We start from the raw sequence: 26,793 nt of genomic DNA, 5'->3' as shown, positions 1-26,793 counted from the left end.
CAGGAGCCACGCAGCCTAACGTGTAGTCCTGTTCAAAATCTAACTCTGCTGGAGTCCAAGGTAACCAGACATGAAGCCAAGTTTAAACCTGATGGGGCATTTTTAAATAAAAGCTTTACAATCTGTATATAGAATGATCACTGCGGTGAGTTGTCTGTGTTAAACAATCACTCACAATTTGGACTTGAGAAGTTTTTATTGTATGAAGCAATAACAATGCAAAACAAATTGAAGTTGTATGTATGTTTCAAATGTACTTGAAGTGGGAAAAATAGCTGTGGACAATTTCTTTATACTACTTAATTACTTCTAAATTTGAATTCTGTTGAAATGTAAAATGAGAAATAAAGATTAATATAGACCACAGAAACCACGTAACTTTCTCCACGAATTATTTCCTTAAGAAAATGTGCATGGAAACCTCTCACCACTTAGACAAGATGAAGTGAGATGGACATTTTGCTGTATTTGCGTATGCTCCTTGGATAGGGATGTCCAAGCAGTAAGTTACATAAAGCCGTTTGATAAATATACTTCCAATCATGATAGGAACCGTGAAAGATTATTTAAGGAACTCAAAAATGCATACCAACAAACTAATAGTTTCTATTTAAAGCTGAGAATAATGGACTTTTTTTTTTCTACTTTCTTTTCTCCATATCAACTATGATCATTCCTACACTAGAGCTGCCTTGACAGGCACTAGGAGATATGCAAGAGAAAGATAGCGTTGAAACTTAGCAGTGTTTCCTTATTGGAAAACCTGTTTGACTTTTCTTGATTCTCAGGTATAAATTGGATCAGGATTGAATAACCGGGAGAATTTTCTCTGTCCCTTGGAGGCAGGTGGGAAGGATTCGGATGGTTCCAGGGAGGTTTCCAAACGGTTGGTTGATCGGATCAGAAACCGATTGAAGAAACATACCTGCTTGGTGCAGCAGTATCATAGATTTACACAGTATGCAAACAGACCCTTCGGTTCAACTAGTTTAGGCTGACCATGTTCCCCAAATAAACTAGCCCCACCTGCCTGCGTTTGGCCCATGTCCCTCCAAACCTTTTCTCTTCGTGCACTTATCAAAGTACCTCCATGCACCACTTTCTCTGGCAGTTCCTTCCACATATGAACCACACCCTGTGTACCAAAAAAAACCCAGAAGAGTTGCCCCTCAAGTCCTTTGTTATGGACCAGGCTGAACCCCTTTTAAAGCATTAAGATAGCCTAAACTGTAACTTTCATATTTGAGGCAAGTACCAAGCATTGCATTCTGGATGCAATCCAATTGGTCATACCACCGGTCTTGAAGCAAAACACACTTCACTCAGACACAATATTTAAAAGCCACCAGAAAAAGAAGCCCTTGGAATAACTTAACTCTATTGGAAAAGTTAACAATAATCGATTATTAACTAATAAGCAGTAACTGTTCGAATATAGTAACGTCCAATAAATGCACCCTTGGCAAAGGCAAATTCAGAAAGTGTAATTATTTTGAACCCCTGAAGGTTCCTACACTCTGTGGAATTCTCATGTTTCCCCATCTGCCTGAGCAGTGCCCGTCTCTCAGTGAGTCAGCAGACTCTATAATTGGTATGTAGCTCCTCTAATGTAACTCTCATCAAGTGTAAGCTCTAGAAACCATTCAGGCCTTGAAAACCCATGGATAACTCCTGCCCACGGTATCTGCAGTTCATTGCAAATACACAAATTGATTTTCCAACCTGGAATCCCACTGTGCTTGCTTGAACAATGACTAAGATATTGACCATTGACTTCAACAGTAGATACAAATCCTGCAGGGAATGTGCATCATCTCTTATGTTCACAGTTAGTCGTCATTGCACTCTGAACATTTTGAGATCGCAAGCGGTAATATACCTGCTGTGTATGCTTACTTTAAGTTTTTAGTTTGAGAGCTTTGGTGAAATGATCCATATATCTTAGACCACTGAAGTCAGCCTTTGCCCTCAAAAAAATTTTAGATTCCATGGTCGTACATGTCGTATGAAATAAATAGAGCATTAATTATGCAAACAATGCCACAAAGCAACACTATAATATTCATGTAATATTACAGGTGGGTAGCAACTCTATTCATCTAACACATGGTGCAGAGAGCCTGAAGCAGTTGGTAATTGCCTTAAATCTGGGAGGGACCAGAGGCTGCTTGATAGTAACCGCAGCTGTCAGCTTTCTTGTCTCTGGAGGTACAGATCCAACTGTTTTACTTATTGTTTCTCTGGTCTCAGTGCTGAAACTGAAAATATGTCTTCTGCAACACAAAGTTGGGCCAAATTTCCTGAGGAGCAGCAATCTCCTCATACAGCTTATTGTTTTGGCCCTGTTTTCTGGCTCCCTAAGCAGAGGAAGCTATATATTTCTGAGAGGGGATTCTGATCCCTCAGTAATGTGGGGCCAGTTGCTTTGTGGTACAGAACTGTTTGGGAAATGTGACCCATGGCCAATTTTAATTCTTCAATGTCTCTCTCGGCCACGTTGATGGCTGCTGTCAAAGGATATGGACAAGAGAGCTGAATGGTCTAATTCTCCTCCTTTATCTTACGTCTTATAAGGGTGATGTAAGGGTTTTGGGATGCTAAGGGTAAGGTTGGTGGGCTGCCATGTGGGGTATGGTGTCAGAAAGCTAGTTCTAGCTCGGCAAGGGTTAGAGCATCGGATGAGTTGGGTGGGGTGGGGTGCTATGTATGTAGGATGCAAAGAGGGAAGGGGTTGGGCTGCCAGGCTATAGGATTGATTTTTTTGTTTTTTAAAAAAAACTCATGAGACTGCCCGTTATGCAAGCTTAGCTAGAATTCAGGAGTTTCGATAGCTCGTGGTATTTGTTTAGAATCTAATAACCTCCATCTTAACCTTTTATAGACACGAGTTCTTTGAGGATGTGACTAGAAAAGTTGATGAGGGTTGAGCTGTGGATGTGGTGTATATGGACTTCAGTAAGGCATTTGATAAGGTTCCCCATGGTAGGCTCATTCAGAAGGTCAGGAGGAATGGGATACAGGGGAACTTAGCTGTCTGGATACAGAATTGGCTGGCCAACAGAAGACAGCGAGTGGTAGTAGAAGGAAAATATTCTGCCTGGAAGTCAGTGGTGAGTGGTGTTCCACAGGGCTCTGTCCTTGGGCCTTTACTGTTTGTAATTTTTATTAATGACTTGAATGAGGGGATTGAAGGATGGGTAGGCAAATTTGCAGACAACACGAAGGTTGGAGGTGCCATTGACAGTATAGAGGGCTGTTGTAGGCTGCAGCGGGACATTGACAGGAAGCAGAGATGGGCTGAGAGATGGCAAATGGAGTTCAACCTGGATAAATGCGAGGTGATGCATTTTGGAAGGTCGAATTTGAAAGCTGAGTACAGGATTAAGGATAGGATTCTTGGCAGTGTGGAGGAACAGAGGGATCTTGGTGTGCAGATACATAGATCCCTTAAAATGGCCACCCAAGTGGACAGGGTTGTTAAGAAAGCATATGGTGTTTTGGGTTTCATTAGCAGGGGGATTGAGTTTAAGAGTCGTGAGATCTTGTTGCAGCTCTATAAAACTTTGGTTAGACTGCACTTGGAATACTGCGTCCAGTTCTGGTCACCCTATTATAGGAAAGATGTGGATGCTTAGGAGAGGGTTCAGAGGATGTTTACCAGGATGCTGCCTGGACTGGAGGGCTTATCTTATGAAGAGAGGTTGACTGAGCTTGGACTTTTTTTTTCATTGGAGAAAAGGAGGAGGAGAGGGGACCTAATTGAGGTATACAAGAAAATGAGAGGCATAGATAGAGTTGTTAGCCAGAGACTATTTCCCAGGGCAGAAATGGCTAACACGAGGGGTCAGAGTTTTAAGCTGGTTGGAGGAAAGTATAGAGGGGATGTCAGAGGCGGGTTCTTTACACAGAGAGTTGTGAGAGCATGGAATGTGTTGCCAGCAGCAGTTGTGGAAGCAAGGTCATTGGGGTCATTTAAGAGACTGCTGGACATGCATATGGTCACAGAAATTTGAGGGTGCATACATGAGGATCAATGGTCGGCACAACATTGTGGGCTGAAGGGCCTGTTCTGTGCTGTACTGTTCTATGTTCTGTGTGCTGTATTTGATGATTGGTGTACATATTCCATGTTAACTTACAAATATGCCCTTGGGTTGCTCGGGAGGCAAGCACACATTTCTGACACTTCAAAGCAGGCTTGACTCCACTGATAAGATAGCATGGTCTATAATGTTTTGAACAAATGATTCATTGGATTAAAGTTTAATTGACAGATTTCTTCCTGTTTTGTGAAGGTGCCAAAATGCACAGAATCAACGTTATCAGATGTGGTTGCAGAAATCTCTGATTCAGTTGCTTGATTATGAGTAGATTAAGTATGACCCTGATGTTCACCTGTGGTAGTTATCTAACCCCACCTTCAGAACATTGAAGTATGTAACTTTTAGTGTCATACAGCATGGGCACAGACCCTTTGGTCCAAATCATCCACTTACTAGACATCCCGGTCTGATCTAGTCCCATTTGCCAGCATTTGGCCCACGCCCCTCCAAACCCTTCCTGTTCATATACCCATCTGGATTCCTTTTAAATGTTGTAATTGTACCTGCCTCCACCACTTCCTCTGGCAATTGATTCTCGGCGAAAGTTAAACAGAACAATTTTGGTCTTCAGCATGTGGGCACAGTACTTGAGAAAGGGGGGGCTCAATACTTAACATTCACCTATTAGGAATAAGAAGGATCTGTTTTTAACCATGGAATAGTACAGTCCTATGAAATGTGTTACGAGATTATTACTGCATTAAGGGTGCTAGATAAATACTTTTTGGTGCCATGGGTATATGAATACATCATTTCTGCTCAGTGTGTTACAAGAAGGCTCCTTGTGCCAAATCTCTGGGTTGAGCTTTGATGAGCCGTAGTTTGCCAAGCCAATCTCCATACCATTCTGACAGATACAATTCAAGTGAAGAGGTATGTTCCTGAACTTTGGGTTACTTTATAGGGACTGAATACTTGTGCTGTGCTGACTAAAACTCTGCTTATTTGGAGTGGATGGGAAAGTAGAGTTCAAGTTGAGGATGATGCTCAATGATATTAAATGGTGGAGTATGTTCTGAAGGCCCAGTGGCCAGCCCTGCACCAATTTCTGTCATAGTCCGTTGGAGCATAGAAAACAACCCTGCTTCTTATCTGAGAGTTAGTAGGATCTGCAGGTGCTGGAGAATCTGAGATAACAAGGTGTAGAGCTGGGTGAACACAGCAGGCCATGCAGCATCAGAGGAGCAGGAAAACTGATGTTTTGGGTGTGGACCCTTCAGAAATGGGAGAGGGGAAGGGGATTCTGTAATAAATATGGAGAGGGGGGAGGTGGATAGAAGATAGATCAAGGCGAAGATACGTGGAGAGGAGACAGACGGGTCAAAGAAGCGGGGGTGGAGCCAGTAAAAGTGAGTGTCGGTGTGGAGGTATTGGGGATAGGTCAGTCCAGGGAGGACTGACAGGTCAAGGGGAGGGTGGTATGAGGCTAGTAGGTAGGAGATGGGGCTGGAGCTTGAGGTGGGAACAAGCTGGGCTGGTTTTGTGATGTGGTCGGGGGAGGGGAGATTTTGAAGCTTGTGAAGTTCCACTTTGATACTATTGGTCTGCAGGGTTCCCAAGCGGAATATGAGGCGCTGTTCCTGCAACCTTCGGGAAGCATCGTTGTGGCACTGCAGGAAGCCCAGGATGGACATGTTATCTGAAGAGTGGGAGGGGGTGTTGAAATGGTTCATGACTGGGAGGTGCAGCTGTTTGTTGCAACCTGAGAGTAGGTGTTCCACAAAGCGGTCTTCGAGCCTCTGCTTCGTTTCCCTGATGTAGAGGAGGCCACATCGGGACCAGTGGATACATTATGGTATGTGAGGAATGTGAATTTAGATTTGTATTTCACAAAATGGTGCAGTTGGATAGGAGTTTATAATTATTTAGAATTGAAAACTGAAGGAATTTAGAATTTTTTTTGGAATTGTGTCAGCAACACGGTGTTACTGTGGCTTCAGAGCTTCAGCTTTTAAAAAGGCAAAGTATAGCTGAGGTAATTTTCTGAAGAAGGGTCTAGGCCCAAAACGTCAGCTTTCCTGCTCCTCTGCTGCTTGGCCTACTGTGTTCATCCAGCACTACTCCTTGTTACCCCTGCATCGTATCTGATTTATTTCTCTCTTGTGTTATTTTTGGAGGATGAGTCATCTAACATTGCTGCATCATGTTGAGATGCACATTGTGTGAAATTCATTCCACCCTGAGAGAGTATGGGACTTCTATTTTTAAATACAGAAGGCAGTAGCTTGAATTTTCCTGCGTTTGACTGATATGCCCATACTCCCTTTTGTGCGAAGATAGGATTACCTGTTTTTGGGAATTTGTCTTTAAGGTTCTCGCATTGTTCCTGTTCCACTTCACCCGTACCGTCACTTTGGTGATGTGACAAATCCAACACACAGTCCAACCACCAAGCCTAGCTGATGCACGACACCTGTATTTTCCTGTATGCTTTATGGATGATTGACTGACCGATTTCAGGTTTTCTGCTGGGGGATGCAGGATACTTCGAGGGTTCTCTTGCTGACTATAGAGATTCCACAAGAATGCAGAATGACAGTAAATATAAAATTGTACAATGATTATAGATCAGAAGGATATAATTTGCACCTCGAACGGCCCCAGCACAGACCTTGAGTGAGCCCTTCCTCAGTTTATGTGGGGCGCGCACAGGACCTGGCAATGGAGTTTGTAGCTGCTACATCAGCAGAAGTGACATTGGCGAAGTTGGCCCAGCAGCGAAAGGTGGTGCCTGAGAATTGGCGAGTTTGTTGTTGGTTGGGACCAGCGCTCGCAGAAGGGCATCGTCGCAACATTTGTGGTGGGTCCAGCAACAAGAGACGTGAGTCGTCTGCCTTGATTGGTCCGAGCAGGCAGCGGTGATACTGTGGCACAGAAGTGTCAGCCCAGTGAAGAAAGATGGTGTCTGCAGATTGGCAACTTTTGATGTCGGTTGGGGGCTGGTGTAGACAGCAGCAGAGCAATGGAGGAGGGATGATGATGCAGGCTCCATTGATGGTGATAACCTTGCTCAGGACTGATGGATTCTCTTTAAGCTATGTCTTTCTTTTTTCTCTTTTATTCCTTATTCTTAAATTATTCAAAACGGTGCCGAATGGAGGTGACAAAATGCTTTTCATTGTATTTTAGTGTACTCTTACTGTAAGACCAAGTGGCAGTAAAATCATTCATTCTCTCTCTAATATGCTCACTCTCTCACTCCTTTGCTTATGCGAGCTGTTTGAAAGAGTTGGACACTTGCTTGCTATTTTTCCCATAGTCCTGCACATTTTCCCATTAAGTAGAAGCTTTGGAGTAGAGGGATTCTGAGCAATTTTGTTTAGCCCAGACATCATCTGCAGCTTCATCAATGATCTTCCCTCCATCATAAGTTCAGAAGTGGGTATGCTTGCCGACGATTGCACAATGTTCAGTACCATTCACAACTCCTCAGATACTGAAGCAGTCCATGGCCAAATGCAACAAGATCTGGATAATATCTAGACTTGGGCTAGGTGTGGTAGCTTATATTTGTGTCACACAAGTGCCAAGCAGTGACAATCTTCAATAAGAGAGATCGAACCATCGTTGTTTGACATTCATTTATTGTTGCTGAACCCCCAACGTCAAGACCCTGGCAATTACTGTTGATCAGAAACTGAACTGACTGGCCATATAAATACTGCATCATAGAAATCATTCCCTCTGGATGTATAACGGCTTGGTATAGTAACTGGTCTACCCAGGACCGTAAGAAACTACAGAAAATTGTGTGTCCAGCCCAGACTATCACACAAGCCAACCCCCCCTCCACAAAAGGCAGCCAACATCCTCAAAGACACCGCAGTTATATTCTCTTCCAACCTCTTCTACCAGTCAGAAGGCACAGATCTTAAACACATATCCCAGCAGGTTCAAGAACAGCTTTTTCCCTGCTGTTACTAGACTGATGAATGGACCCCTCTAATTTCAAATCTTATGTTGACATTGCTTTGTGCACCTCCTATGCAACTGTACCCTTGTGTGCCTCGCACTGCCTGAACACCCCCATGATCTGTATGACCTTATCTCTCGATGTGCCTGTACAGTGCCCACAGTAAAACTTTTCACTGTACTTGGGTACATTTGACAACAATAAATCCAGATCAAATCGAAGCAGGTCAGAGGCTAGGAATCCTGTAGTGTTTAACTTCTCTCCTGACTCCCAGACTCTGTCCAACGTTGACAAAGCTCAAGTCAGGAGTGTGATGGAATACTCCCTATTTGTCGGGATGAGTGCAGCTGCAACAACTGTCAAGAAGTTTGACAACATCCTGGACAAGGTAATCCAGTTGAGTTGGTACCACATCCGCAAATTTTCAATTTCTTACACTTCTGGTTCAGAGTAACAGCAGCTTGTACTATCTACAAGATGCACTGTAGACATTCTTCAAAGCTGTTTAGACATTAACTCTCAAACCACAGCCACTACCATCTCGAAGTGCAAGGGCAGCAGATGCATGGAACTTCAACACTTGCAATTATTTCTCCAAGTCACTCGCCATCCTAAATCTGAACCGTTGTCATTACTTCATTTGTTGCTGGATGATTGTTCCTGGAACTCCCTCCTGAGCAGCATTGTGGCATTTTCTATACCAAATGAGCTGCAGCTGTTCAAGAAATTGGAAAAAGGGTGTAATATTTCACATTTCTCTGTTTTGTGGCTTCATTCCCATAGTCAGAGAAGATGCCAAATTTATAACCAGCTTGTCCACTATATAACCTTCCTTCCTTCCTTCAACTATCTCAGAGCAACTCATATTCTGCTTGGGAACCCTGCAGTCCAATGGAGTCAATGTGGACTTCAAAATCTCCCCTCCCCCTACCGCATCCCAAAACCAGCCCAGCTTGTCCCCGCCTACCTAACCTGTCCTTCCACCTGTCCCACCTCAAGCCCCACCCCATCTCTTACCTACTAACCTCATCTCGCTTCCTTGATCTGTCCGTCCTCCCTGGACTGACCTATCCCCTCCCTACCTCCCCACCTACACTCACTTTTACTGGCTCCATCCCCGCCTCTTTGACCAGTCTGCTTTGTCTCCACCTATCCTCTATCTGTCTTCTCCTCTATCCATCTTCTATCCGCCTCCCCCTCTCTCCCTATTTATTTCAGAACCCCCTCCCCCTCCCCCCTTTCTGAAGAAGAGTCTAGGCCCAAAACATCAGCTTTCGTGTTTGTATGATGCGGCTTTGCCTGCTGTGTTCATCCAGCTCTGCACCTTGTTATTGCAGAACTTTCATAGTCAGGCAAGCAGAAAATGATAAGCTTGAATAATCAGATCACACTTAATAAGAAGTCGTAGGATTGTGACTTAAAGTTTACAGCATAGGCCTAGTGTTAAGGTAGAGTCTGAAATCTCAAGGGAAGAAAATTGAAACCTGATTTGTTAAATAATTAGAGAACAAACATCAAGCCAATAATAAATGGAGATATTTACAAGCACATGTGAAAGATATATTTTTTAGGCTTGGATCAAGTCATTCATTGCTCAGGTTATTAAAATGCTAGGCATAACTTGAGTAGCTGACAGCATTATAAGGGTAGAAAAGAGGAAGGTCTTGCCTGTACAATTGATTTTGTTGATTGCGAAGTCAACTGATGAAGACTTCGTTATAGTTAACCTTGAAAGGTGGATGATGTGAGCCCTGTTGATTTGCCTTTAAAATCCCTGTGAATTTCTGGCTTTTTGTTTGTTTTATGGTAAAGCTACATGGTACGTTGTTCAGCTTATTTGACCTTGTTTTTAACACTATTTTAATTGGAAATAAAAGCTGGAATCTGCCCTTGAGGCAGAAGCACTTTAGTAATTGCTGTTGAAAAAGCAGTTAATCCTTGGAATCAGTATGGCAATTAGATGATGCTAATTCTCTGTTGTTGGAGTAGAAAGAGGTCAATATTTTACATGCACAGAATGTAGATAGTCAGTCATTTGTGTTGGATGTTGGCCGTTGTGATAACATGGGCTGATCTAGTTTGGGAAGCTTGAGCCTAGCCATTCATACCCCTGACTTTGAAAAGTCAGGCAATTGAGAATTTTAACGTATATTGAATGCAGATTCATGTCGGGGCTACTGTTGCCAGAGGCAGATGAATGCAGCAACAGAGAGAAGAGCAGGTTAAAAAGCATCTCCATTGATATTGGCCCAGTTCCAATCATGGTTCGATCCTCACCTTCATATCCCCACTTATCAACATTGTCACTTATTTGCCTTCCCATGCTGACTCAGGTCTTCCTCTCCTCTCTTGGTGCCTCTTGCACAACACCTCATTTCTGTTGCTCCCCCTGGACCCTTCATGGCTATTCACCCAGTAATGCTAATTATAGAATTCAAAAGCCTGACACTGACATATATCTTGAAAATCTTCATACTATTCACTTCTACTCAAAATTCTCATTTAAAGAAAGCTCACGTGATAGTGTCTGAATTTGCTGATAATCATACTGAAAATGAAAAATGATTTTTTAAAAAAAAACCTATTGATGAGAAGATTGAAGAGATAAATACCTGGCTGAGCTCCAGCACTCACTAATGGATACAACGGCTTGAGTCATGCGTAAGCTGTGAAGAGAGCTACTCATTTGGTTTGACAGTTTTATGAGCTTGTAATAGATTTCACTTCAATACCTATTTGTTTATCTGGACATAGTTGTGAGATATCAAATGAATTAAACTATTTCTTTAAGGGCATTTTGGAAGTCTGTGAGAGGGAAATCTAGATATAATTGCAAAATGGGAAAAGGTTTCCACACCCCCCCCCAGGAATGTGGCAGTGTGAGGGACAGGTGGTGTGGACCACTCTGCCTACTGAGTACCAGGAGGGATCACTATCTAAGTTACCAGCTGTATCTTCTTCCCCCCACCCCCTTCCTTTGACCAGTGCTTACTGCCTGAGGAAATGCAAATGATGGCTCAGAAGTAGTTGTTTAAACTCAGTGACTAGGTAGACTATTTATAGAGAAGTGAATGCTAGGCTTGCAAAATGATTTACTGGAACAGTGGAGGAACCTGAGATCTGTGCCGATTAAAATGTGTTGGTGTACGTGATGTATCACAAAGGAATAGTTGTTAACTGCAGCTGGTATTAATGGTTATTTACCCCGTTTCCCTCCCCATTCTTTCTTTTAGCTTTTTGAAGATAAATCCTGTCGAAGATCAAATCCTGCTTGTGTTTTCTTTTTATGGTTTTGCACTTGTGACATTGTAGTTAACAGTTGGCATAGTTTGTTCCAGTTTACATAACTGATAGAAACCATAGGTTTGTTCTCCACATGTAAACTTGACCTTTGATTTTGCATTACTGGGAATTATCCTTCATGTTCTATATGCCAACTTAAATATGTTTCTATTCTTTTTAATTCAGATCACCAGAAGTTGGAAAGAGAGGCTCGAATTTGCCGACTTTTAAAGCACCCAAATATTGGTAAGTGTGTTTGTCTTTCTAAAGTCTCAGTTACGTTGAAAAAACAGCATTGTTTCTGGTCTAAAGTAAATTTATTTCCACAAATTTCAGCACAAATTGTCTTGATGTTGATTGCTCCAAAATTCCTGTAGACTATCAGTTAAGGTGTGCAGAATTCCTGATCCAAACAAACTTTCAAATATAATGAAACATAGAATATGGGAGAAGAAGGCGGCCATTCAGCCCTTCAAGCCTACTCTGCCATTCATCACGGTCATAAATGATCATCTAACTTAATAGCCTAATCTAGTTTTCTTCCTGTAGCCTTTGATCTCATTCACCCCAAGTGCTATATCTAGTCACCTCTTGAGTACGTCAATATTTTGGCATCAACTACTTTGTGGTAATGAATTCCATAGGCTCACCGCTGTTTGAGTGAAGAAATGTCTCCTCATCTCCGTCCTAAATCATCTACCCTGAATCCTCGTACTGTGCGCCCTGGATACACACCATTGGGAACATCCTTCCTGCATCTGCCCTGGCCCAATTTTATAAACTTCTATGAGATGCACGCTCCCTTACCAACACCCCCCCCCCCCACCCCCCCACCCCACCCAGCCAAGAAGCTACCACCACTATCACCACATCCATCTGCACTCTAGTGAAAACAATCCCAACCTAGTCAATCTCTTGGAATCAGCCTGGTAAATCTTTGCTGCACTCTCATGAGAACAAGAGCATCCTTCCTCAGAAAAGGAGACCAAAACTGCACACAATATTCCAGGTGTGGTCTCACTAAGGCCCTGTATAACTACTACAATAAATTCCTGCTCCAGTACTCAAAACCTACTGGGATATCAAATCTGTAGGGTGCATGAATTCTAATTGAGAATCTTTGAGAAGATTTTGGTGGTTTCCAGTACTGGTGTTATGTTGAAACTGTTATTGGATCTATGATATATTAATAGCTGCTTCCCACCCCTATTTGGGGAAAAAAAACACCAGTTTTATTTAGATAATGTCTGGGGATTCTCTTTCTGAAAAGAGATTAGAAGCTGATAATTTATAAATCTCAGTGCATCCCAGGATGTAGCAAGGAACCATTTTAAATGTTGAGAAATGTTAGTCTGACAGAGCCATTGCTTCTTGCTGTAATTACTGTAATCAGTGTTCTTTCAAAGAAATAGTAACATTTCTGTTTATATCCTTCAGTTATGGCTAATAAGACAGTTTCGCGTGTTAATGCAACAGATACTATTTATCTGTATTTGTGGTAATGTATACGTTGCAGCTATATTTGGCCTGTACGTTTTTGTGTGGTGTGTATTGTGTTCCAAGCCTGTGTTTTCTTTTTTGGATGCATGTTTTTGAAAAGTCTATAATTTGACCTTTCCTGGAGGAGTGGAGAAATCGTGTTTAATTTTAGCCCCCATTTAGATCATTCTTAGGTGGATTATATTTATCATGTTTATTTTACCTCCTCACAAAGCATGACCCTTGGCATTAGCCCTCAGCTATCTTTTCAGATTGATAGAGTTTCTTCAGAGTTGCAAAGTGTCCAAACTGTTCCAGCTGATATCTAAGGTTAACCTAAATTAATAGCTCTGTAGCTGACAAGCAAGGAAATAGGTCCCAGAAGAGGCAGGAAGGCTAAATCTCAACTGATTTCTCCTTCTCGCCCAGGGAAAATTTGCAACTTCTGTTTGGTTAAACAAACACCTAGGCCTTTTTGGAGTGGGATCTGGAATCCATGCTCTCCATTCAGTGGTGTTGATTACTGATTTTATATCAAAACTGTTCTGACATTTAGTTAGGCCCAATTAGTACAAACAAAGAGTTGCTTCAATGAGAGTTCTCTTGGGTATGCTACAAATTTTTAAATTTTTTTTTAAAATTAGGTATTGGTGGCACAGCTAATTTTCCACTTTAGGTAGAGCGGGATTTAATTCATGATAATACTACTCTAATTCCATCTCTGGGCACTACGTGTACCTTGGATTCCTTTTGAATGCTGAAATTGCTCCTTTACGTTGTGGCCAAGGATAAGATTTCACAATTGATTTATGGAATTTGAATGTAGTGAAAAGGAAAGCTACATTGTCAAAGCTTTCTGTCTTGCAGTCATCAGGACAAACACACAAATGCAAAATTTTGAGCGGTCTCAATTCTTTATAATTTGTAGAAATAAATGCTAATTGATCAGCAAGTCAAAACTGATTGGCCAAGGTGTTTAATTGAAGAAAGGAAACCTCCAAATTTCTAATGTATTGAATTCTCCCCCTGCCTGCACTTGTTCAGTATTCATGATTCCTCAGATACTGAGCCCAAATCCAAAGTCCAGATTTAGACTGACAAATGGCAAAGTTACATTTGTGTCATACAAGGGCCAGGCAAGGACCATCTCCAACAACAAATTATTCAACTGTCACCCCTTGACATTGAATGGTAAGGCCATCATTGAATCCCCTGCATTTAACCTGCTGGTGGTTACTGTTGACCAGAAACTGAACTGGATTAGCCATTTAATTAATTTGGCCACAATGGCAAGTCAGTAGCTAGAAATCGTGTAGTGAATAACTCACTTTCTGATTCCACAAAGCCTTTCAAGCAGCCACAAAGCACAAGTCAATAGGATCATTAAATTGCCTCATCTGCTTTGAGCTTGCAGTTCCAACAAGACACAAGGTTGACACCATCCAAGTCGAAGCAGTCTGTTTGATTAACGCACAATTATCCATTCTGTCCACTACCGATGTTCAGTGGCAGCAGTGCGTACCATCTTGCAAATGCACTGTGGTAATTCACCAGAGCTTCTCAGACAACACCTTCCAAACCCACGACCGATGCCATTTAAAAGGACAAAGGAGGCAGAAATATGGGAATACCACAATCTGCAAGTTCTCCTTTAAGCCACATTCTGACATGGAAATACTTCACAGTTTGTTCAGTGTGGTTGGGCCACGATCCTGAAACTCCTCCCCGAATGACATTGTGGGTATATCTACAACATATGGACTTCAGTGGTTCAAGAAGGTAGCTCACCTCCACATTTTCAAGGGTAAGTGGGAATGGGCAATAAATGCTGACCCAGCCAGCATCGCCCACAACCCACAAGAGAATTTTTAACAAAGGAACTATTAATACACACTTGGAGTTGTTCAGTGATTGGTGCCTAGTTGCAGAATTACTTCAAATGGGAGGTTTTTTTTGGTTTGGCAAATGTGTGTTAAAGTTGAGTGTGATTTGCTTGTGGTCTCTTCCAATTGCAAACATCCAAAGTAATAAACTGTTTAATTTGATTGGCGAGTTGCTAGGATGTCAGACCTAAGTATCTGGCACCACGCTGGCACTGAAATTCCAATACAATATTATCTAGTTGTGTGATAGGCAGAATGTCTTTTCTGTTTGGCGGCCGCATGTGGTTGATGGAATGTACAACTCACATTGCTGTGGTGTTGTGGCAGCATGAAAATGCTTATGCAAGTTTATTTACAGAGACATCTTACAATCTCGCTGGTTGTGTGTTCTGTCCACTCCAACCAATGCTTTCAGGATTACCAATGCTTTTTAGTCCAACCAAATCTTACATCCATCCTTAATTTTATCCCAGAATTGATAACAAATTAATGGATGTCTACCAGATTACAGAATTGTCCCAAGTGCACAAAACATTTAAAACTGTCTAATCTTTACTGTTAATGACCAGGTCTTCTTGTCGATTTGATTCCACAATTTGAGGTCTGAGAGAGAGTGTTATGAACATCATTCCCATAGCGATGCGACTGTAGGACAAGATCTAAGCCGCCAAGTGAAAGAAGCTGGGACATTGCTGATTCAAACAGAAGTGATTTGAGGTGGGATTAGGGTGGTGGAAAACTGTGATATATTTTTTAAAGGGGGTGTGAGAGAGGAGGGAGCTGTTATCATTTAGTAGCTAGGCATTGGGGAGAGGAGGAGGGAGAACAGGGAAGGATCTTTGTATTTGGGAGATGGATCCATGGAGGTAGGCACTTGAGAAGGCAGATCTCTGCTGAAAGGCTAGGAACAGCAGTCACATGTTTTACAGGGGCATTATTTTGACGAGTGTGGAGAACAGTCTTTAGGGTTCAGTCAGTCTCTCGTGACCTCTCCTATTTCGCATCAACATGCTACTTAAAAAATACCATTCGACAACAATTGGTTTTTAAAAGTACACCCAGCTGTAGCTCACTATCAGCTCTCTTGGGCATTGCATTGTCTCTACAATAATCAGGCTGCTCATCAGATATTCAGATTTTGACAGGCAGAAATTTCTTTCTGTTACAAATTAGCCCAATTGAAGGTGTTGTTCCAAAGCCACAGTCTGCATCCTCAATGGCACTGCATGAGGTTAAATTCAACAGTCCACACTTAGTTAACAAGGTGTAGAGCTGGATGAACACAGCAGGCCAAGCAGCATCAGAGGAGCAGGAAAGCTGACGTTTCGGGTCTAGACCCTTCATCTGAAATGTCAGCCTTCCTGCTCCTCTGCTGCTTGGCCTGCTGCATTCATCCAGATCTATACCTTGTTATCTCAGATTCTCCAGCATCTGCAGTTCCTACTATCTCAGTCCACACTTAGTGTCATGATTGACCCCAAGATGAACTACTGGCCATGTGTCTACACTAAGACTCACATCAAACTGCACTTTACCTCAAAGACAAAATACTTGAAATGCTGAATATACAAAATAAAAACGTAAGGTGTTGGACAAATTCTGTAGGTCAGGCTGCATGTGTAGCGAAAGAAGCAGATTTAACGCCATGGCCTGAATTCTGCTACTTTGGTTTGAAATACTTCTGCAGAGCATGTTGGGATGTTTCATTTTGGTAAAAATGTCTTGTAAATGTAAGTTTTGCTCATAAAAGCAAGAGATTCAGGTTTACAACATTAGCGTATAGGTGAGGGAAAATCTTTTGGATGAAAGGGGTAGTGTAATGTGAGAAAGCTCGTTTGGTAGAATTGTACGTCATCTTCAACTTTTTTGTCTTCATTAGAGCCCATGACCTCTATAATGCTGCAGTGGGTGAATAGCAGGCAGTATGCAAAGTCTGTGAGATTTGCACGTAAGCGTATGACGGTGAAGTTAAGGCTTGAATCATGGTTGATAGAGACTTTTACGTGAGTGAAGGGTCGTAGATGAATTGAGTAGCTTCATAAATGTTTCATAAACACTACATCTCCTTGCAAACTCTGTGTGAGGTTAGTGCTTAATTGGTAGGGATATGGTATTTGAAGACACATTCAGTGATTCTGACCTCGTGTGTGAGCTGACTGAACTTCTTGCACTATGTGGCCAGGCCGTCAGCTCTATGCTGCTAACATTGACCAGGGCTACTAACTATTTCCATTGCCTTCACGATGTGTGTTGAAAACTTCCTTGTGTTTTGTGAGGATCTCTCTCCTCCTCCTCCACTGTGTGCCTTGGAGCGTGCTCTTCGCCCTCTTGTACAATTGAGTGTTCCTGTTGGAAAGCAGTTCCCCAGCTACTTCCAGCAACTGCTGCAAGCTCATTTATCCCTTTCTTTTAGAGATGCAAGTTGGCTCTGAGTTGTACAAGCAAGCTGTAAACACGACTAAGTTCATGTATTTCTTTGGTCACATACAAGAAGATGGATACCTGTGGCTCAGCAGAGGTTACGGTTCAGGAGCAGGAAGAAAAAAACATTGGAAATGATAGTGGCGATAATTCGTTGATAAGAATGGACCCAGGTGAGTGCTGTCACACCAAACTGGGTGACAGTGATAATGGCAAATGTGAAAGTGAGAGGAATAGGACCTGAACAGAGCGAGAAGAATATCAGCTGGCATGAGAAGCAGACATGGCAGTTGGCAGATCAACACTTCAGTGAATCAAGGGGACAGGAGGGGGAACTTGCATGAAAGGGGGAAATGGAGATGGGAGAGAAATAAGAGAACAGGTATGCTTTCGGGTTTGGAGCCGGGATAAGCTTGAGAGGAAGTAGCCAGATGAGCTAGGAGGAAAGTGGCAGAGGCCACTGATCAGGTAGTTTCAAACTTAGCAACACAAGGAAACACTTGATCTGAAGGCCTCGTTGGACGGGGATGTGCTCCAATTTTGTGTGATGGTGTGAAAATAGTTTTCCAATCTCTAGCCAGTTCTTGTGCCTCCAGCTTTGCTAGGTTCTTCATCAACATTAAGTAGCCTCAAATGCACAATTGGCATTATAAAAGCCTGCTTGTATTGAACGGTTTAGAATGCATTGATAAGGGGTGAGAATGCAGTACCTTTCTGAAAGAGTAACAAAAGAGGGAGCACTTCGAACCATGTAGTGAGCTTCAGATTGGTGCTGTTGTCATGGATACTGTAGCAGCTGGTATTCAGGACGTGCATTTATCGGTGTCTCAAGCCCACAAAATGTGAAAAATATAGCTTCTCTTAATTATGCACCAAAGTCTAAGCTTTTGAAAAGCAGTTTAGTGGCTTCAGGTTATGTCATGAAACTGTTGAGAACATTGAAAGAGAGGCAGGGGTATTTCCTCATAATCCTCAAGACCTTCGATGACCAGAATTGTTGACTTCACAGTTCATAACAACTGTGCCTGGATAATTTAAAATAAAAGGACGCAAAAATTAAGTAGCCAATTGATGCATAATATTTTACACCAGATCACATTTTTCAACTTGTGAACTAAAATTCTCCTGACATTGTTCGTGCACATGTTTCTCAAGAGGCAAGTAAGCAGTATCATTAATAAATTTTGCACTTGCATTATAAAATGCATTTATGGTTTTGTTTTCCATTTTAAGAAAAATGTCTTTTGCCAATTTGTTCAGAAAAAATAGATTTTTTTACGTAATTGTGGATTTAGTTTTAGGTTTGAAGGATTTATGGTCAGTTGGGATTGTCGCAAGGCTGCAAGCATGGTAAAATTGTTATTGTTTCATGGACTACTCTCAAATCCCCTTCCAGTTGTACGTTAATCATAGTTTGATGACTGGAAGATGACCATTTGGCCCACAGTGATCTTGCAAGCTCTTTGGGGGCAGCAATTTGCAGTTATGCAGTACCCTAACAAAATAAAATGTCATTAATTGCTTCATGGGAATATTATCAAGCAGAATTTGCAAATGAATCATAAGTGCAGATGACCAAAATCATGATCAAACATGTTTGATTTCACGAGGGGATTATAGGACGAAAGAAAGTTACAGAGACAGACAAGTTAGGGAGGGAATTCCAAAACCTTGGGCCTCAGCAGTTGAAGGCAGGATTAATAGTCGGAATAAGCAAGGGGCCAGAATTGGGCCAAATTCTGAAGTTTAGGACTTGGAGGGGGTTGCAGAAGTCAGGAGAGCAAGCCTTAAGATAGATTTGGGAAGAAAGGATGAGAATTTTCAAATTGTTGCACTGCTCAACATCATGGGCAAATGAGTGAGAGGATGCATCATGAAGTTTGGATGACCTTGACTTTTATGGAGGTTAACCACAAGTGTGTTGGAATAGTCAAGAGAAAGGATAATAAATGATATGCATGCAATGGAGCTATTCAACAGGCTCCACCCTTTTTTGTTCTTTCTTGGTTATCAAAGCAATCTCTCCCTTTCTAGAATTTATTCAGTTTGCTTTGAAAGTTGAGGTTGAATTGCCTTACACAACTCTTTCTTTCAGGCAGTTCCAAACCACAACTACTCTTAGGCCAAAGCCGACAAGTAACCCCATTGTCACCCACTGAACTTCCTTATCAATTTTAATGCTGCCGCTGAAAATAATTTGTCATAGTTTGCTCTAGCAAAACCTTTCAAGATTTTGTAAACTTTAATTGTATCACTTATTCTTTCACTACACTTCTGGAAAGCAACCCCAGCCTTCTCGTAGTACTGTTCAGGTGAATCCTTCCTGTATCTGCTCTTGGCTCACGATAGCCTTCCTAAATTGTGCTGCCCGGATTAGAGACACTGCTCCAGCTGAAGTTTAATTAGTCTCCACTAAAGACTGTGAAACTTAGTACTTTTTAAATCTATCTTTCCGATAGTAAAACCAAAGTCTCATCCAATTCTTTTTTGAATAGCTGTCTCAATTTGTCCTGCTACCTTCAAAGATATGCCTGTATTCACTCACTGGTATCTCTGTTCCTGAACCCTTTTAAAATTATACTCTTCAATTCATGTAACTTGTTTGCATTTTAGCTTTGTATTGTTTCTCTGTTAGATTTCACCAGTCTGTTCACCTGAAGTTTTTTCACATCATTCCCATGGTCATGATGTTTCTAGGTTTTGTGCTATCTGCAAATTTTGGAAGCAGATTCTTTATTCCCAAGTTAAGGCCATATTTCTACTTGACTTGGGATACAACAATTCACTACAACTCTCTTTTTGTCCCATTGCCAATTTTGCACACTTGATAATACAGTTCTTTTAATCCGTTATGTGATACCTACGTATGTAGACTTCCTGAAAACGTTTAGTAATGCTACCATTACGTAGAACATAGAACAGTGCAGGACAGTACTGGCCTACGATTTTGGGCCGACCTATTATCCTACTAAGGGTAATCTACCCGGCATACCCTACGTTTTACTATCCACCGTGTGCCTATCCAAGAGTCGCTTAAAAGTCCCTAAAGTATCTTGACTCCACTGTTAATACCGACAGTGCATTCCACATGCCGCCCACTCTGTGTGAAGAACCTACCTCTGACATCTCCCCTATACCTTCCTCCAGTCACCTTAAAATGATCCGTGCTTGTGATAGTCATTTCCACCCTGGGAAAAAGTCTCTGACTAACTACTCTATCTATGCCTCTCATCATCTTGTAAACCTCTATCAAGTCACCACCCATCCTTCTCCGCTCCAATGAAAAAAGCCCTAGCTCCCTCAACCTTTCCTATTAAGATCCGCCCTCAGGACCAGGCAGCATCCTGGTAAATCTCCTGTGCATCCTGTCTAAAGCTTCTACATCTTTCCTGTAATTATTCTCTCTCTCTCGTCCCTTACCTAAAAATTCAATCAATTTATTTAAGATTTGTCTTTAACACATCCAAGGTGACATTCATTTATTGGCCTATACTTTTCCAAATGCAGATTTATTTTGGTTTAGATTGTTGTGTTTGGAGTTTCCACACCACCAGTATGAAGTGGGCTGGTTAATAATTGACAGATTTACCCCCGTTCTTCTTTTAAATAGACTTAGAACATTTTCAGTCTTACGGTAATTTCTCTAAGTCATGAAGGATTAGAAATTTTTATCCCATAACCTGCACAATTTCCACCCTGGTTTCTCTCAGCAACCTGTGCAGAGCACATTAACATTCATTCTTAGAGACTGCAAATCCTTTAAGCATCTTCATTTTACTTTTTAATCTGATTTGGTATCTCTATTATCTCCTCCTTGCAGATGCTTTGGAAATATCCACTTCTTCACTGAAGATAATTACAAAGCACTCATTTAGTATCTCGACCTCAACAAGAAGATCCTTTTGTTCTTCATTTGCCCCAACCCTCTCTTCTACCTATTCTTCTATTTTAAATCTTTCTCAATGTGTTTTTATAATAACTACTTACTATAACAAGCCCTATTTCCTTCCTTTTAAACTTGGCAATATTGTCACTATCTCAATCTATTATTAGGAAAATTGAAGTCCCTTCACTTTGGTTGTTATCTCCAATGTTACAATAGTGAATTTGAGCAATATTGCTATCTGCTCTATTTCATTTTATCATCACCTTCAGCTGTCTGTACAGAGGCAGGTTTTGATCCGCAGTGCTACAATCTCCATCACAGTTAGGGTAAGGAGGCAAGTCCAGAATCCCCTCCAATAGGAACAGCTCCCCCCCTCGATGTTGCTGGCACCAATCTGTTCCAGTCCAGCCAAGCAGTTTTCCAAGTTGGCAGAGTTATTGTGGCACCTCCTGATTTGCACGTTGTTGATCAGTTATGAATACTGACGATAAAGACTCCAATGTATTTTCCACTCAAGTTTGACCAGGAATTTCTCTCACTTTTACTGCTTGCTATTGGCATATACTGGAGGGCCTGCAGGTTAACACTGAATCTGTTGGCTGCATTCTCAATGCATCCTTCTCGACTGTTAAATCCTGGATTAGGGCTTGAACCCGGAGCTGTTGGCTAGAAGGTAGGGGCACCACCAGTGCCAACAATATTTTGTTTACTTTCCTAAACTTCCCACAGATAGGAGTATTATATTCCTAATCCACTTCCTCTTTAAACCAGACCTCTACCATTGCCATTATCAAATGCAATAAGTTTTCTACTCATTGTTTAAGAGATTATTTCTTTTGAACAGTTCAAGTAAACTGAAGGAAGGAGATGGAAGAATTGACTATGGAAATATAGTTGGGTTTCAGAAGTTTGGCAATACCACTGCTGTGTGAGAAATGACCTCTTAAAATGATTGCATTTAATGAGTGTAAATGGTCAAGTTGGGAGTCATTTTCCTCTGTGATTCTGGTGGTACACAAAATCTCTGGAGATTAAATTATAGTTGAATATGGTCTGTTGATGCTGTTGGGTTTTTTACTGATGCTTTAAACGGCTGATTTACAGTACTTCACATAAAATATCTTTTAGTCTTGCAGCTGCCTCGCTGAGTATTTTAAGATTGCCACCACATTTTGCTGAAGATGCTGCTTCTGAGCTCCGATTTTACTACAGCCTATTCATTATAACTGATGGAAAGTGTAAATTGAATGTAAATGGATTATGGTAAATGAGAATTAGGAGAATGTGAACATCTAGAAATGCATTTTTAAAGCAGTTATTTCAAAAGAAGATTCATCACCTGTAACTTCCCAACAGAATTGTACTGTATATTGTAAACTATATTCTCAGTGGGATATCTCATTTGCAAGTGAAACTGTTGAATATGTTTTCAAAACTATTTTGAACACTATCTTTGAGCTGCTTCCTTTGGCAGATCGCTGGTAATCATTGATATGCTGTTTTCATACAACATTGTAGCTCCTTACTCCATTTTTTGAATCTTTTACTGAGATTGGTGGAGTGCACTGTCACTCCCTAGTCCCACCTCTTCACTAATCACAACATCAGTTTAAATCAGAGACAACAAAGTGTGGAGCAGGATGAACGCAGCAGGTCAAGCAGCATCTTCGGTGCACAAAAGCTGACATTTCGGGCCTAGCCATCTGATGAACGGTCTAGGCCCGAAATGTCAGCTTTTGTGCTCCTCAGATGCTGCTTGACCTGCTGTGTTCATCCAGATTCAAACTTTGTTGTCTCAGATTCTCCAGCATCTGCAGTTGCCATTATCTCTGGATAAATTTAAATCTGTTGCCCAGTCAGTAATATAAGTGATCTATATAGTTACGATTAGGGTGAGATGTTGTGGTTCCCCTTTTTCTAATGCCCTCTGTCAGTCACAGCATTTTTTTAAAGCATTGGCTATCAGACTTCAATTAAAATTAGTTCGAAAATGAAGGAGAAGCAATTTGAAGGTTTTCTCAAGTATTTTTAAAAAATTAACAACACAACAAAATGCGTGCAAAAGTCAAATGGTGAGCTTTGAAAGAAGGTTGGGAGAGGAGGGTATCTTGTATAGACAGAAAGGTAAAGAAGTAGCAAATTTCATAGATTTTGAGTAGTGAGCATGAAGCCTGAATCCTAACTTCTTACCTGTTGTGTTTAGCTCCGGAGTGGCGAAGCTCACGGAAACCCTTGAAGTCATGGTCAGATGTTTCTCCAAGCATTTAATGCCACCACTTGATTGAGAGGAAGAGGAGCTTTTTGCTTCCTTGCTGTATTCAGTCCGTGTTGCTTTCTTCCTCATTTTTACTTTGCCGCAAAGAACAAGATGCTGAAGTACGGTTTGATATATTTCAAGTCTAGCTGTGTTGTCCTTTTCAAGGTTCAAAACTTCACAGCTAGCTTGACATGATGGAGAAGAAAGGTTATAACGCAAATGGAAAGCAAATAAGAAATGTAAAATTATTGACCCCTCACCAAATTCTAGTGCCTCATGATTGTAAACAGTAATTCTGATGTAGCCAGTTTTGTATATTCCATGTTGGTGGTCTAAGCTAGTCGAGTGATCCCAGCAGGAATTTTAGATTAACAAATGACCTTTATAAATAATGTTTTACTCCATGAAAGTCACAGGTGTTGTAGTCAAATGATGAAAATTGGGGATTAAGAAAAAGAATATTAGGTTTAAAATACAAAGATCCATCAACCAAATTCCTTTAATAAAGAAAAAAATTGAAAATATTATATCTTTGGTAAAACTGATTACTTCCATATTTCAAACTGTTATTAATAATTATTGTTCTAAATAATCTTACACATAGATAGACATGAACTAAAGAGAAAACACTTTGACCAATAATTGTTAGTGCTGGAAGGAAAATGGCTTTTGGTTGATGTCCTGGCACGCACGCGCACAATTGCCACTAAACACAAGATATTGTCACTGTGATCTTTGCAGTCACAGTTCATTCTGAAACCATCATGAGGCTTTTCAAGCGAATGGCTGCATCAGTTTTTCACACTGGGATCGAAGGGTTCCATCAGAAAGTGAAGGATGTGCTGAGTAACTTACTTCCCTCTGTCTGTCTGTCTCACGCACATGAGTTCACTCTCACTCTCTCTCAGAACGGACTGTCAGCAAACTGTACCAAAGCTGGAATTCAAATGCTATCTAAACTAATGCCACAAATGCAGACATGTGATTTCCAGTAAACCAATCTAAGCAATTATCACCAGCCATGTAACTTCCAAAAAGTATCTTTAAGTCAATGTCACAATATTTTAATGTCCTTTGGGCAATCTGTTTATCTTTTTTAAAAATCAGTTCACTGTTTTGTGTTCGAAACAAAGTACAGTTCACAATAACCTTGTACATGATGGTTCACAATTTTTGAACACAAACATGCAAATTAATATTAATAACGAAAATGCCTTTGTGACACTTGGAGGCGAACTTGCAGGTAATTGTGTTCCCATGCATCTGCTACCTTTGTGTTTATAGCTGGAAGGTGCTGTCTAAGATGCCTTGGTGACTCAGCTGTACAGGGCCCTGGTGAGACCGCACCTGGAGTATTGTGTGCAGTTTTGGTCTCCAAATTTGAGGAAGGACATTCTTGTTATTGAGGGATGCAGCGTAGGTTCACAAGGTCAATTTCCGGAATGGCGGGACGATCGTATGTTGAAAGATTGGAGCGACTGGGCTTGTATACACGAGTTTAGGAGGATGAGAGGGGATCTGATTGAGACGTATAAGATTATTAAGGGATTGGACACTCTGGAGGCAGGAAGCATGTTTCCACTGATGGGGAGTCCAGAACCAGAGGACACAGTTTAAAAATAAGGGGAGGCCATTTGGAATAGAGTTGAGGGAAAACTTCTTCACCCAGAGAGGTGGATTTATGGAATGTTCTGCCCCAGAAGGCAGTGGAGGCCAACTCTCTGGATAGTTTCAAGAAGGAGATAGATAGAGCTCTTAAAGATAGTGGAATCAAGGGTTATGGGGATAGAGGCAGGAACAGGATACTGATTGTGGATGCTCAGCCATGATCATAATGAATGGTGGTGGCTGGCTCGAAGGGCCGAATGGCCTAGTCCTGTACCTATTGTCTGTTGACTTACTACGTTGTATCTGGTAATAATGACAGCTGTGCATTGGTAGTGAGGGGAATAATGCTGAGCGTGATGTTTGGATCAACAGGCTGCTTTCTTATTTTGTTTTCTTTCTTTTTATTCTCTCTTTCCCCCACCTTCCCCCTTTCTCTGTTCCCTCCCCCTCCCCCTCCCCCTCGCGCTCGCTCGCTCTCTCTCGCGCTCTCTCTCTCTCTCTCTCTCGCGCTCTCTCTCTCTCTCTCTCTCGCGCTCTCTCTCTCTCTCTCTTCTCGCGCTCTCTCTCTCTCTCGCTCGCGCGCTCTCTCTCTCTCGCATCGCGCGCTCTCTCTCTCTCGCTCGCAGCGCTCTCTCTCTCTCTGCTCGCGCGCGCTCTCTCTCTCGCTCGCGCGCGCGCGCTCTCTCTCTCGCTCTCCGCGCGCCAGTGCTCTCTCTCTCTCTCTCTCTTTCTCTCTCTCTCTCTCTCGCGCGCTCTCTCTCTCTCTCGCTCGCGCGGCGCTCTCTCTCTCGCTCGCGCGCGCTCTCTCTCTCGCTCGCAGCGCGCTCTCTCTCTCGCTCGCTGCGCGCTCTCTCTCTCTCGCTCGCTGCGCTCTCTCTCTTCTCGCTCGCGCGCTCTCTCTCTCTCGCTCAGCGCGGCTCTCTCTCTCTCGCTCGCGCGCCGCTCTCTCTCTCGCTCGCGCGCGCGCTCTCTCTCCTCGCTCGCGCGCGCTCTCTCTCGCTCTCGCGCGTGCGTGCTCTCTCTCTCTCTCTCTCTCTCTCTCGCGCTCTCTCTCTCTCTCGCTCGCTGCGCGCTCTCTCTCTCTCGCTCGCGCGCTCTCTCTCTCTCGCTCGCGCGCGCTCTCTCTCTCGCTCGCCGCGCTCTCTCTCTCTCGCTCGCGCGCTCTCTCTCTCCTCGCTCGCAGCGCGCTCTCTCTCTCGCTCGCGCGCGCTCTCTCTCGCTCTCGCGCGCGTGCTCTCTCTCTCTCTCTCTCTCTCTCGCGCTCTCTCTCTCTCGCTCAGCGCGCGCTCTCTCTCTCGCGCTCGCCGCGCGCTCTCTTCTCTCTCTCTCTCTCTCGCGCTCTCTCTCTCTCTCGCGCTCGCGCGCGCTCTCTCTCTCGCGCTCGCGCGCGCGCTCTCTCTCTCTCTCTCTCACTCGCGCTCTCTCTCTCTCTCTTCTCTCGCGCTCTCTCTCTCTCTCTCTCTCTCGCTCGCGCGCGCTCTCTCTCTCGCGCTCGCGCGCGCGCTCTCTCTCTCTCTCTCTCTCTCTCTCTCTCTCGCGCTCTCTCTCTCTCACTCGCTCGCGCTCTCTCTCTCTCTCTCGCTCGCGCGCGCTCTCTCTCTCGCGCTCGCGCGCGCGCCTCTCTCTCTCTCTCTCTCTCGCTCGCGCGCTCTCTCTCTCTCGCTCGCGCGCTCTCTCTCTCTCGCTCGCGCGCGCTCTCTCTCTTCGCTCGCGCGCGCTCTCTCTCTCTCTCGCGCGCTCTCTCTCTCTCTCGCGCGCTCTCTCTCTCGCTCTCGCGCGTGTGCTCTCTCTCTCTCGCGAGCTCTCTCTCTCTCTCTCGCGCTCTCTCTCTCTCTTCTCGCTCGCGCGCGCTCTCTCTCTCTCGCATCGCGCGCGCTCTCTCTCTCTCGCTCGCGCGCGCTCTCTCTCTCTCGCTCGCGCGCGCTCTCTCTCTCGCATCGCGCTCTCTCTCTCTCGCTCGC

At 42.8% G+C, this 26,793-nt stretch overlaps 1 protein-coding gene across 28 annotated transcripts in view; it reads left to right on the top strand.

Moving 5' to 3' along the window:
* LOC125455090 (calcium/calmodulin-dependent protein kinase type II subunit delta) overlaps window positions 1-26,793 on the top strand; it is a 297,229-nt gene that overhangs the window by 87,452 nt on the left and 182,984 nt on the right. For all 28 annotated transcript variants that reach the window (XM_059645967.1, XM_048536874.2, XM_048536737.2 and 25 more), the window contains exon 3: window positions 11,485-11,544. In XM_059645967.1, coding sequence (XP_059501950.1) covers window positions 11,485-11,544 — 60 coding nt within the window. The remainder of the gene's footprint in view (window positions 1-11,484; window positions 11,545-26,793) is intronic.

The sequence above is a fragment of the Stegostoma tigrinum genome, chromosome 1 (assembly GCF_030684315.1).
Source record: "Stegostoma tigrinum isolate sSteTig4 chromosome 1, sSteTig4.hap1, whole genome shotgun sequence".
NCBI lineage: Eukaryota > Metazoa > Chordata > Chondrichthyes > Orectolobiformes > Stegostomatidae > Stegostoma > Stegostoma tigrinum.
The sequence above is the reverse complement of the archived record's forward strand: the minus strand, read 5'-3'. Positions and strand labels throughout refer to the sequence as shown.